Source organism: Schistocerca americana, chromosome X, assembly GCF_021461395.2.
Source record: "Schistocerca americana isolate TAMUIC-IGC-003095 chromosome X, iqSchAmer2.1, whole genome shotgun sequence".
In the NCBI taxonomy this organism is placed as follows: Eukaryota; Metazoa; Arthropoda; class Insecta; order Orthoptera; family Acrididae; genus Schistocerca; species Schistocerca americana.
Genome location: NC_060130.1, coordinates 910,769,982 through 910,781,998, shown reverse-complemented (window position 1 = coordinate 910,781,998; position 12,017 = coordinate 910,769,982). Strand labels below are relative to the sequence as shown.

Genomic DNA, 12,017 nt, shown 5'->3' with positions numbered 1-12,017 from the left:
ATAGATGGACTCCTGAATGGACGCTACCAGAGGGTGGCGAGGGTAGCACTGGTCGATAGCTTGTAGGTTGCTCAATGAGTCAGTACTCAGGAGAAATGACCCGCCAGGGCACGAGCACACATACTCAAGAGCCAGAGATATGGCCGCCAGCTCTGCAGTGAAAACACTGCAGCCAACTGGCAAGGCGTGCTACTCAATATGTCCTCCATGAACATATGCGAAGCCTACGTGACCATCAGCCATTGAGCCATCTGTGTAAACTGCTTCAGAGCCCTGGAACACGTCAAGAATCAAGAGGAAGTGACAGCGGAGAGCAGCGGGGTTAACGGGGTCCTTAGGGCTGTGCAAAAGGTCCAGACGAAGTTGCAGCTGAGGTGTACACCATGGAGGCATACGTGAATGGACTGCAAGTAGAGGTGGTAAAGGGAAGGACTGAGCCGCCAATGCGGGAGACGGACTGCCGCAGGCAGGAAAAGGAGACGGTAATTCGGATGCTCAGGGGAACTATGAATGTGTGCTGCGTAACTGGTGAGCAGTTGCGCACGTCTGATCTGCAGTGGAGGGACACCAGCCTCCACCAATACTCTGGTCATCAGACTCGTCCTAAAAGCTCCTGTCGCTAATCGAACCCCACAGTGATGCACAAGGTCGAGTAAATGCAATGCTGAAGGCGCTGCCAAACCATAAACCACACTCCCATAGTCAATTCGAGATTGGACAAGGGCTCTGTAGAGCTGCTGCAGCAGTGTACAGTGATCTGCACCCCAATTGGTGTTGCTCAGGCAACCGAGGGCATTGAGGTACTGCCAGCACCTCTGCTTAAGCTGATGTAGATGAGGGAGTCAAGTCAATTGAGCATCGAAAGCCAGTCCTAGGAATTGATATGTCTCCACTGCAGTGAGTGGATCATCATTGAGGTAAACTGCGGGTTCCAGATGAACGGTATGATATCGACAGAAGAGCATGACACATGACTTTGCAGCTGAAAACTGGAAGCCGTGGGCTAGAGCCCATGACTGCATCTTGTGGATGGCTCCCTGGAAGCGCCGCTCAGCAGCAGCAGCAGCAGCAGCAGCAGCAGCAGTACAAAATGCAGAAGTTGTCTGCATACAGAGAAGGTGAGACGGAGGGCCTGACAGCTGTTGCTAGACCATTAATGGCCACAGAAATAGAGAGACACTCAATACACAGCCCTGCAGGAATCCATTCTCCTGGATATGGATGGAACTATGGGAGTCATCAACTTGGACACGGAAAGTACGGAGCAACTGAAAGTTTTGGATAAAAATCTGGTGTGGTCCCTGGAGACCCCACTCATACAATGTGTCAAGGATATGATGTTGCCAAGTCGAGTCGTATGTTTTACGTAAGTCAAAAAACACGGCAATCAGGTGTTGCCATCTGGAAAAGGCTGTTCGGATGGCAGACTCGATGGACACAAGATTATCAGTGATAGAGTGACCCTGGCCTGGAGCCAGCAGGCCACGTGACTTCAGGACCCAACCCAACTGCCGACATACCATACGTTCCAGCAGCTTACAAAGAACGTTGGTGAGGCTATTGGGCTGATAGCTATCGACATCAAGTGGGTTGTTACTGGGTCTGAGAACAGGAATGATGGTGCTCTCCCGCCACCGCGATGGAAAGACGCCACTGCACGAGAGCCAGTTGAAGATGACAAGAAGATGTCACTTGTAGTCAAATGAGAGATGTTTAATTGTCTAGCTGTGAATGTGATCAGGACCAGGAGCTGCGTTGGGGCAATGTGCAAGGGCACTGAGGAGCTCCCACTCTGTAAATGGGGCGTTATAGGATTCACCGCAGAGTGTAGTGAATGAGAGGACTTTCCCTTCCAGCCGCATATTTGAGTGTGCAAAAGGCCCAATGCAGAGGCTCAAGCAGAGTGCTCGGCAATCATGTTTGCGTCAGTACATAACTCACCATTTGTGGTAACACTGGGGACAGCTGTTGGGGACTGGTACTCGAAAAGACGTTTGATCTTTGCCCAGACATGGGAAGGTGACGTGTGGTACCCAATGGTGGAGACCTATCTCTCCCAACACTCCTCCTCCGGTTGTTTGATAAGGTAGCGAACACGGGCACGGAGCCGTTTAAAGGCTATGAGGTGTTCCAGGGAAGGAGGCTGCTTATGCTGCTGCAGAGCTCGCCAATGCTCCTTAATTGTTTCAGTGACTTCCGGTGACCACCATGGGACTGCCTTACACCTCGGGCACCCTAAACAGCGAGGGATCGCGTTTTCTGCTGCAGAAACAATTGTGATAGTCTCCTGCTCAACCATCACATCGAAGTTACCGTGAGGGGGAGATTCAGTGGTGACAGCAGAGGTGAAAGTTCCCCAGTCCGCCTTGTTCAAAGCCCATTTGGGCAGGCGTCCATGTGCCTGATGCTGGGGCAGTGATAGGAAGATGAGGAAGTGGTTACTACCACACAGGTCGTTATGTGCTCTCCAGTGGATAGATGGGAGAAGTCCTGGGCTGCAAATTGATAAATCAATGGCCGAATAACTACCATGAGCCATACTGGAATGTGTGGCGGCCCCAGTATTTAAGTGGCAGAGGTTGAATTGCGACAGTAAAGTTTCGACATCTCTGCCTCGGCCAGTAAGCATGGTATCACCCCCCAAGGGGTTATGGGCATTAAAATCTCCCAGAAGTAGGAAAGGTTTACGGACTTAATCAGTGTAGCTAATACATTCAGGGGTACTGGAGGAAGATATACATTGCTGACAGTTATTTCCTGCGTCGTCCTTATTCTGACAGCCACAGCTTCAAGAGGGGTTTGAAGGGGCACATGTTCACTACAGACCGAGTTTAGGACATAAACGCAAACTCCACCTTGTAATGGATCTGGGAGATGTGTTATTTTCTACCGGATTTGTCGATACCAAATCTAATGAGGGAGGCTTTAATTGTTTTCTTATATTTTTGACATAATATTTTTTTTGTGAATTGTAATTTGCCTTATTTTATGCTAATTTGCTTGTATGTTAGAGAGTGACAGCATATTGATTAATATTAGTAGATGTGGCGAAGAATATCAAAGAGACTGATTACAAGTGGAAGCTTGTATGTTGTGTTAAATGTCTTTGACGCTGGAGTCGTCTTTGACCGTAGTCAGTCGGCAGTGAACTCTCGGTGTGTGTGACGGTGGAATAATGTGCAGGTCGCCATTATAATTATTTGCAAGTGAACAGGAAAAGTGAATTATGTTACTACTTTTTTATTTAAACATCAAGAAGGAACGATATTCGAAGAAATGGTATTTGAAGCACCGAAAATGAGGCGAACGCATTGAACCAGGTCATTTCTGCAGCCGACGAAACAGCATTGTGGAATCATACTTTCAGTAGACGACTGAAGCCAACACAGAAAAGTCAAATATCATCTTATAAACATTTCACGGAAAAGTGAGTACTGTCACGAAATATGCTAAATTCAAGTACATAAAAATAGTGAGCATATTTCAACCTGACACTCAATTATAGTCACTATGTTTAGGGCAGTGGTCCGCATTGCTGGGAACCAGGTTTCCTGGAGGGCAATGCAAATAGGAGGCGTAAAGCTTAACAGTTGCTGTAGCTCAGACAGGCGGTGGAAAAAACCACCGCAATTCTACTGGGGGATGACATCATTAGACTGGGAAGGCATTGAACATTCAATGAGGCAGTTCACGCCTCAGAGCCACCTGCTGCCACTGATTTATTGCCTGAGCAGTCTATATCCATTGTGTCTGAGGGTCTGGTGAGATCTAGGTCCTCAGTCGATGCCAAAATCTCCAGAAGCCCTATGACCATCTGCTTTTGGGCTCTTCAGCCACTGGCGGGTGTTGTATTTCCCACTAGAAGAAACCTGGGAAGGGAGAGACCCAAGGGACACTTTCCTAGTGAGAGAAACCGAAGAAGACTTACACTTCTCTGGTTTAGAAGTGGGGACAGACGTCCCCGATGGTTGGGGGGGGGGGGGGGGGGGGGGGGCGCGTTGCTCCTGAAGTACGTGGTGCAGGAGCAACAGGGAGAGAAATGCCACCCACCATCAAGGGGGCAGGTGTAGTCTTCCAGTTCTGAGAGGTGACCTGGGTTGGCAGAGCTGATGGTGCCAGAACTGTTGTAGCAGTGGTGTAAGATGATGTCATATGCACAGGATGCAGGCGTTCAAATTTTCTCTTAGCCTCAGTATAGGTCAGTCGGTCCGGGGTCTTGTACTCCATGATTTTCCTTTCTTTCTGGAGAATCCTGCAGTCAGGCAAGCAAGGCAAATGGTGCTCTCCATAGTTGACACAAATGGGAGGCGAGGCACATGGAGTATTGGTATGTGATGGGCGTCCGCAATCTCGGCTTGTGACGGTGGAAGTATAGCAGGAAGACATATGGCTGAACTTCCACCACTTAAAGCACCGCATCGGGGCAGGGATATAGGGCTTTACATCACACCGGTAGACCATCACCTTGACCTTCTCAGGCCATGTATCTCCCTCAAAGGCCAAGATGAAGGCACCAGTGGCAACCTGATTATCCTTCGGACCCCGGTGGACATGCCAGACGAAATTTACACCTTGCCACTCTAAATTGGCGTGCAGCTCATCGTCGACCTGCAGAAGGTCTCTGTGAAATATGATACCCTGGACCATATTTAAGCTCTTATGGGGCATGATTGTTACAGAAACATGCCCCAGCTTGTCACAAGCGAGTAACTCCCGTGACTGCGTGACTGACCCAGATCTCATTTTGGACAAGCCCACGACCTCCCCGAACTTGTCCTCTAAATGCTCAACAAAAAATTCAGGCTTCATCATCATGAAAGATTCCCCATCAGCTCTCAAACATACAAGGTACCGGGGCAAATAAGATATGCTGCCATCCTTAGCCTGATGTTCCTCCCATGGTGTAGCCAGGGAGGGGGAACGATTTGGGGTCATACTTCTGTGCGTTGAATTGAGCTCGTGATCGCTTAGAGACTGCTGGTGTTTCACCACCAGCAAGAGATGATGGACTACGCTTCATCGTGAGTCATCCGCCCTGATACCACCCACTCTGACCAGGGGCCCTCCCCATGGGCGCCACCCAGCTGCAACAAAGGCCACCTGGCAGGATGGCCATTGCCGGGAGTCCCAATGACCCTCTTGGCATACGTGGGGCGTGGGGAGTTAACGGCGCAGCCATCAGCAGAGAGATCCCTGTGGGGTCAGGGGGCTACAACCAACAGGGTGCATGGCGGCCCCACCACAACGGACTGGCTACCGTGCTGGATATCATGTGCAAAGAAGTCCATGGTCATCGTCGATGCAGAAATCGACACTGCATAGTGCGTGGCGGAAAATGCAACCAGGAAGGTGTCCTCACCCAAGAGATGGAGAATGGGCAGGACTGCAATGCGATGACGAGAAAGTGGCCTAAAGATCTCAACGCACGATGGGCATGACGCACCTTGTAAGGCACCCTTCCCCAACTGGCTTGCTCTTCGGGAAATTTTGAAGAATGGAGATCAAACCCTACAGGGGACCATCACATAAAAGCCGAAATGTGTGAAACTCCTTTTAGTCACCTCGCACGACAGGCAGGAATACCTCGGGCCTATTCTAACCCCCGGACCCACAGGGAAGGGGGGGGGAGTTCTTATTTCATGAAGGTTCTACCTACAATTCATATAAAGGAAATATATTCACGATTTATTTCTACAATTTGATTTTTACGTGCTTAACTATGGGAGAGGAGTACTCAAGGTTACCATCACATCTAATAGCAAGATTGACAGTTAGCAACTAGGCACACTGGATAATCTAGGCATAGGTTCTACGCAGTTTTACGAATCCATTCAAATGAATACTTGACCGATTCCCCATTTCTGGTTCACAACGTTTGAAAATTTCAAACAATCAAATTTGTACATTAAACAATCGTTAGATTACTCAGTCTGATCTCTTCCCATGGTGAAGGATAAAATGGTTATATGACATCCAGAAATAGAAAAAAATGTTCAATTATCACAATAAATTAATATTCACCAAAAACGGATAGCACATAGGAAAATAAAAGAAGCATGTACGAAAGAAAAGTGAGGTTTCAGCCCTATACATACCTTGCGTTCAGCTATCTCCTGGTTGTGCATTTCTAATGCTTTCTGCTGTTCATTTGTGTGATCAATTATATTTTTTCCTCCACAAAGTAATCTGCTTTCCATTTCACGTATCTGTGATTCCAGATGTTTTGAACTGAGTTTTTTTGAAGACAGCAATACCTTCTTTTTCTCAAGAGTTTCAGCCAAATTGTCTGTATCCTAAATGCAATTTGGTCTCTGATTAACAATTACTTTGAAACAGGAAGCGGCTTTAGTAAATACATGAGCATGATTACAGTGTACAAATTAACACGCATATGCACTTACTGCCACGAATAGCTCAAAAATATTTTGGTATTTGATTTTGTGTTCATGATTCAGTTTAACTCAAAATTTTTGCCAGACTATATATTTTTTCATAATCACAACTTCAGTAATCTAAGACAAATGTGTTGTCATTAAAGTTACACAAAATATAAAAAGATTATTAACTTTGTTAAGTATCATCTTCCCCATATCTAAAACTTGGTGCAATACCTGTTGACACCTTTACAACTAAGAAAAAATTTAATTTTTACTAAACATTTTAATCCCTGAAACCCAACACACTACATTACGCATATTATTGTTACACTAACAATGAGCTGATATGTCTTAGATTTGTTGAGAAATTGTTTTGTATCACACAGTAGGGGTGGTGTTGGGTGAGTGAGGGGGACAGGAAGGGGGGAGAGGGAGAGGGAGAGAAAGGGGGGAGAGGGAGAGGGAGAGAAAGGGGGGAGAGGGAGAGGGAGAGAAAGGGGGGAGAGGGAGAGGGAGAGAAAGGGGGGAGAGGGAGAGGGAGAGAAAGGGGGGAGAGGGAGAGGGAGAGAAAGGGGGGAGAGGGAGAGGGAGAGAAAGGGGGGAGAGGGAGAGGGAGAGAAAGGGGGGAGAGGGAGAGGGAGAGAAAGGGGGGAGAGGGAGAGAAAGGGGGGAGAGGGAGAGAGGGAGAGAAAGGGGGGAGAGGGAGAGAGGGAGAGAAAGGGGGGAGAGGGAGAGAGGGAGAGAAAGGGGGGAGAGGGAGAGGGAAAGAGGGAGAGAAAGGGGGGAGAGGGAGAGAAAGGGGGGAGAGGGAGTCGGAAAGAGGGAGAGAAAGGGGGGAGAGGGAGAGGAAGAGGGAGAGGGAGAGGAAGAGAGGGGAAGAGCCGAGGGAGGCAGGGGGGGCAGGGGCGGGGCTGAGGGGCAAGGGAGAGGTAAAACAAAATCCGATGATGTAAAGAACTGCATTTTTAATCATCAGCTGTATAAATAAATCTTTATTCTCTACCAGTTTCAGTCACGCAAACCATCGTCACTGGAAGAAAAGGCAAATACATTAGATGGAAAAGCAATTAACCTTTCTCTTAGATGTTTTGAAAGTCCTTAATGTTAAAATGATTGTGCATACCCATCTATTGTGTGTCATGACCTTAAATAGCAACAAACTGGCCTCACAACAATGCACGATCAATTGTAAAGGCACTATCATGAAGACTAGTCTGTTTCTGAAGAGGGGCAGCAGCCTTTTCAGTAATTGCTGGGGCAACAGTGTAGATGATTGACTGATCTGGCCTTGTAACACTAACCAAAACGGCCTTACTGTACTGGTACTGTGAACAGCTGAAAGCAAGGGGAAACTACAGCCATAATTTTTCCCGAGGGCATGCAGCTTTACTGTATGGTTAAATGACGATGGCGTCCTCTTGGGTAAAATATTCTGGAGGTAAAATAGTCCCCCATTCGGATCTCTGGGCGGGGACCACTCAGGAGGACGTTGTTATCAGGAGAAAGAAAACTGGCGTTCTACATGTCGGATCGTGGAATGTCAGAGCCCTTAATCGGGCAGGTAGATTAGAAAATTTAAAAAGGGAAATGGATAGGTTAAAGTTAGATATAGTGGGAACTAGTGAAATTTGGTGGCAGGAGGAACAACACTTCTAGTCAGGTGAATAATGAATAAAAAAAATAAAAAAATAAAATAAAAAAAATAAAAAAAAAAATAAAAATAGGAATGCGGGTAAGAACTACAAACAGCATAGTGAACACATTATTGTGGCCAAGATAGATACGAAGCCCACGCCTACCACAGTAGTATAAGTTTATATGCCAACTAGCTCCGCAGATGAAGAGATTGATGAAATGTATGATGAGATAAAAAAATTATTCAAATAGTGAAGGGAGACGAAAATTTAATAGTCATGGGTGATTGGAATTCGATAGTAGGAAAAGGAAGAGAAGGAAATGTAGTAGGTGAATATGGAATGGGGGAAAGGAATGAAAGACGAGGCCGTCTGGTAGAATTTTGCACAGAGCATAACTTAATCATAGCTAACACTTGGTTCAAGAATCATAAAAGAAGGTTGTATACATGGAAGAAGCCTGGAGATACTGAAAGGTTTCAGAGAGATTATATAATGGTAAGACAAAGATTTACAAACCAGGTTTTAAACTGTAAGACATTTCCAGGGCCAGATGTGGACTCTGACCACAATCTATTGGTTATGAACTGTAGATTAAAACTGAAGACACTGCAAAAAGGTGGGAATTTAAGGAGATGGGATCTGGATAAACTGACAGAACCAGAGGTTGTAGAGAGTTTTAGGGAAAGCATTAGGGAATGATTGAGAGGAATGGGGGAAAGAAATACAGTAGAAGAAGAATGGGTAGCTTTGAGAGATGAAATAGTGAAGACAGCAGAGGATCAAGTAGGCAAAAAGATGAAGGCTAATAGAAATCCTTGGGTAACAGACGAGATACTGATTTTAATTGATGAAAGGGAAAATACAAAAATTCAGTAAATGAAGCAGGCAAAAAGGAATACAAACGTCTCAAAAACAAGATCAACAGGAAGTGCAAAATGGCTAAGCAGGGATGGCTAGAGGACAAATGTAAGGATGTAGAGGTGATATCACTAGGCGTAAGATAGATACTATCTACAGGAAAATTAAAGAGACATTTGGAGAAAAGAGAACCACTTGCATGAATATAAAGAGCACAGATAGAAACCCAGTTCTAAGCAAAGAAGGGAAAGCGGAAAGGTGGAAGGAGTATTTAGAGGGTCTATACAAGGGTGAGGTTCTTGAGGACAATATTATGGAAATGGAAGACGATGTAGATGAAGATGAAATGGGAGATATGATACTGTGTGAAGAGTTTGACAGAGCACTGAAAGACCTAAGTCGAAACAAGGCCCCAGGAGTAGACAACATTCCATTAGAACTACTGATAGCCTTGGGAGAGCCAGCCCTGACAAAACTCTATCATCTGGTGAGCAAGATGTATGAGACAGGCGAAATACCCTCAGACTTCAAGAAGAATATAATAATTCCAATCCCAAAGAAAGCAGGTGTTGACAGGTGTGAAAATTACCGAACTATCAGTTTAATAAGCCACAGCTACAAAATAATAACACGAAATGTTTACAGACGAATGGAAAAACTGGTGGAAGCCAACCTCGGGGAAGATCAGTTTGGATTCCGTAGAAATGTTGGAACATGTGAGGCAATACTGACCCTATGACCTATCTTAGAAAATAGATTAAGGAAAGGCAAACCAACATTTCTAGTATTTGTAGACTTAGAGAGAGCTTTTGACAATGCTGACTGGAATACTCTCTTCCAAATTCTGAAGGTGGAAGGGGTAAAATACAGGGAGCGAAAGGCTATTTACAATTTGTACAGAAACCAGATGGCAGTTATTAGAGTTGAGGGGCATGAAAGGGAAGCAGTGGTTGTGAAGGGAGTGAGACAGGGTTGTAGCCTATCCCCGATGTTATTCAATCTGTGTACTGAGCAAGCAGTAAAGGAAACAAAAGAAAAATTTGGAGTAGGAATTAAAATCCATGGAGAAGAAATGAAAACTTTGAGGTTCGCCGATGACAATGTAATTGACAGCAAAGGACCTGGAAGAGCAGCTGAACGGAATGGACAGTGTCTTGAAAGGAGGATATAAGATGAACATCAACAAAAGCAGAACGAGGATAATGGAATGTAGTCAAATTAAATCGGGTGATGCTGAGGGTATTAGATTAGGAAATGAGACGCTTAAAGTAGTAAATGAGTTTTGATATTTGGGGAGCAAAATAACTGATGATGGTCAAAATAGAGAAGATATAAAATGTAGACTGGCAATGGCAAGGAAAGCCTTTCTGAAGAAGAGAAATTTGCTAACCTCAAGTATAGATTTAACCGTCAGGTAGTCTTTTCTGAAAGTACTTGTATGGAGTGTAGCGATGTACGGAAGTGAAACGTGGACGATAAATAGTTTGGACAAAAAGAGAATAGAAGCTTTTGAAATGTGGTGCTACAGAAGAATGCTGAAGATTAGATGGGTAGATCACATAACTAATGAGGAGGTATTGAATAGAAATGGGGAGAAGAGAAATTTGTGGCACAACTTGACTAGAAGAAGGGATCGGTTGATACGACATATTCTTAGGCATCAAGGGATCACCAATTTAGCATTGGAGGGCAGTGTGGAGGGTAAAAATTGTAGAGGGAGACCAAGAGATGAATACACTAAACAGATTGAGAAGGATGTAGGTTGCAGTAGGTACAGGGGGATGAAGAAGCTTGCTCAGGATAGAGTAGCATGGAGAGCTGCATCAAGTCAGTGTCGGGACTGAAGACAACAACAACAACAGTCTACAGCTCATGGTTAAAAACACAGTTCTTTAAATATCTAATGGCTGTAAGACTGTCGCCGGCCGAAGTGGCCGTGCGGTTAAAGGCGCTGCAGTCTGGAACCGCAAGACCGCTACGGTCGCAGGTTCGAATCCTGCCTCGGGCATGGATGTTTGTGATGTCCTTAGGTTAGTTAGGTTTAACTAGTTCTAAGTTCTAGGGGACTAATGACCTCAGCAGTTGAGTCTCATAGTGCTCAGAGCCATTTTTTTTTTTTGTAAGACTGTCACCTCACTAAAATATTAAAAACATAAAATCTGATGAAACTAGAATTTTAGAATGAAGAAGTAACATACCTTGTTGTCCATTTGATCATCTGACATTTCATCACTAGAGTCCGACAAGTCATCTTTGCCAGTATCTTCTGCTGAAACTAAAAGATCTCTCTGTCTGGCACGCTCTGCTAACTGCGCCTGGAAAGGGATAACAGATGTTGCAGGTACACCAGTATATGGTAATATAGCATCACTATTAATGGAAATGTGATTTCAACTGAAACTTTTATGTGTATGTTGACATGCTGCATTCATTTGACAGTGAAAGAAAAGAAACCAATTTTACTTCAGTTTCTTTTTCCATGTGTTCCAATATTGTTAATTTATTGTATTTATTAAATACGTACATTCAAAATTTAATTTGTCCATACTTTTGTGAGGCCATATGCTGTCCAAGTGGAAAGGGAATCCCCTATGTACATCTCGCTAACAATTGTTTCTCCTCTTGAGAATTTCCAGACCATCGCAACTGCAATGGTGCCTCATTAGGATGCTTCAAGGCATTTCTAAGCTCTTTATAGTCTTTATAAAGTATTGCGACACATGTCTCCCTTAGAGATTGCCCTACCAGACACGATTCTCATTAATTCAACTGTGGGGCTTCTTCCACTAGAACTTTGTATGAGAGGCTAATTCTCAATTGTCTCAGTAGAGCAGCAACATAATCACTAATTATTTCAGCTTGCATGTTAATGGGTTTGTATATCAGCAGCAGCTGATTCTTGTTTTTGAACTAGCATTGGATCAGATCTGTAACACATTTCTCCAATGGGTCATGTTTCATTTGTAGTTTTAGTAGTAGTAATAGTAGTAGTAGTAACTGCAGTTTTGCCAGATGGGTGGGGTTAGAAGGCACTAAACAAAGAGGTCATCGGTCTTTGCCAAGTGGTAAGTCTACTTGGAATGGTATTATATGAATTTACACAACTAAACATTGCATAATTAGTTGATTTAATCACCAATCATAC

The 12,017-nt window shown here is 44.7% G+C and overlaps 1 protein-coding gene across 2 annotated transcripts in view; it reads right to left on the bottom strand.

Annotated features, from left to right (window-relative positions):
• Window positions 1-12,017, bottom strand: part of LOC124556505 (kinesin-like protein KIF3B) — a 132,193-nt gene that overhangs the window by 18,285 nt on the left and 101,891 nt on the right. For both annotated transcript variants that reach the window (XM_047130460.1, XM_047130461.1), the window contains 2 exons: window positions 11,071-11,187; window positions 6,096-6,293 (listed from right to left, as the gene is read on the bottom strand). In XM_047130460.1, the coding sequence (XP_046986416.1) occupies window positions 6,096-6,293; window positions 11,071-11,187 (315 nt within the window). The remainder of the gene's footprint in view (window positions 1-6,095; window positions 6,294-11,070; window positions 11,188-12,017) is intronic.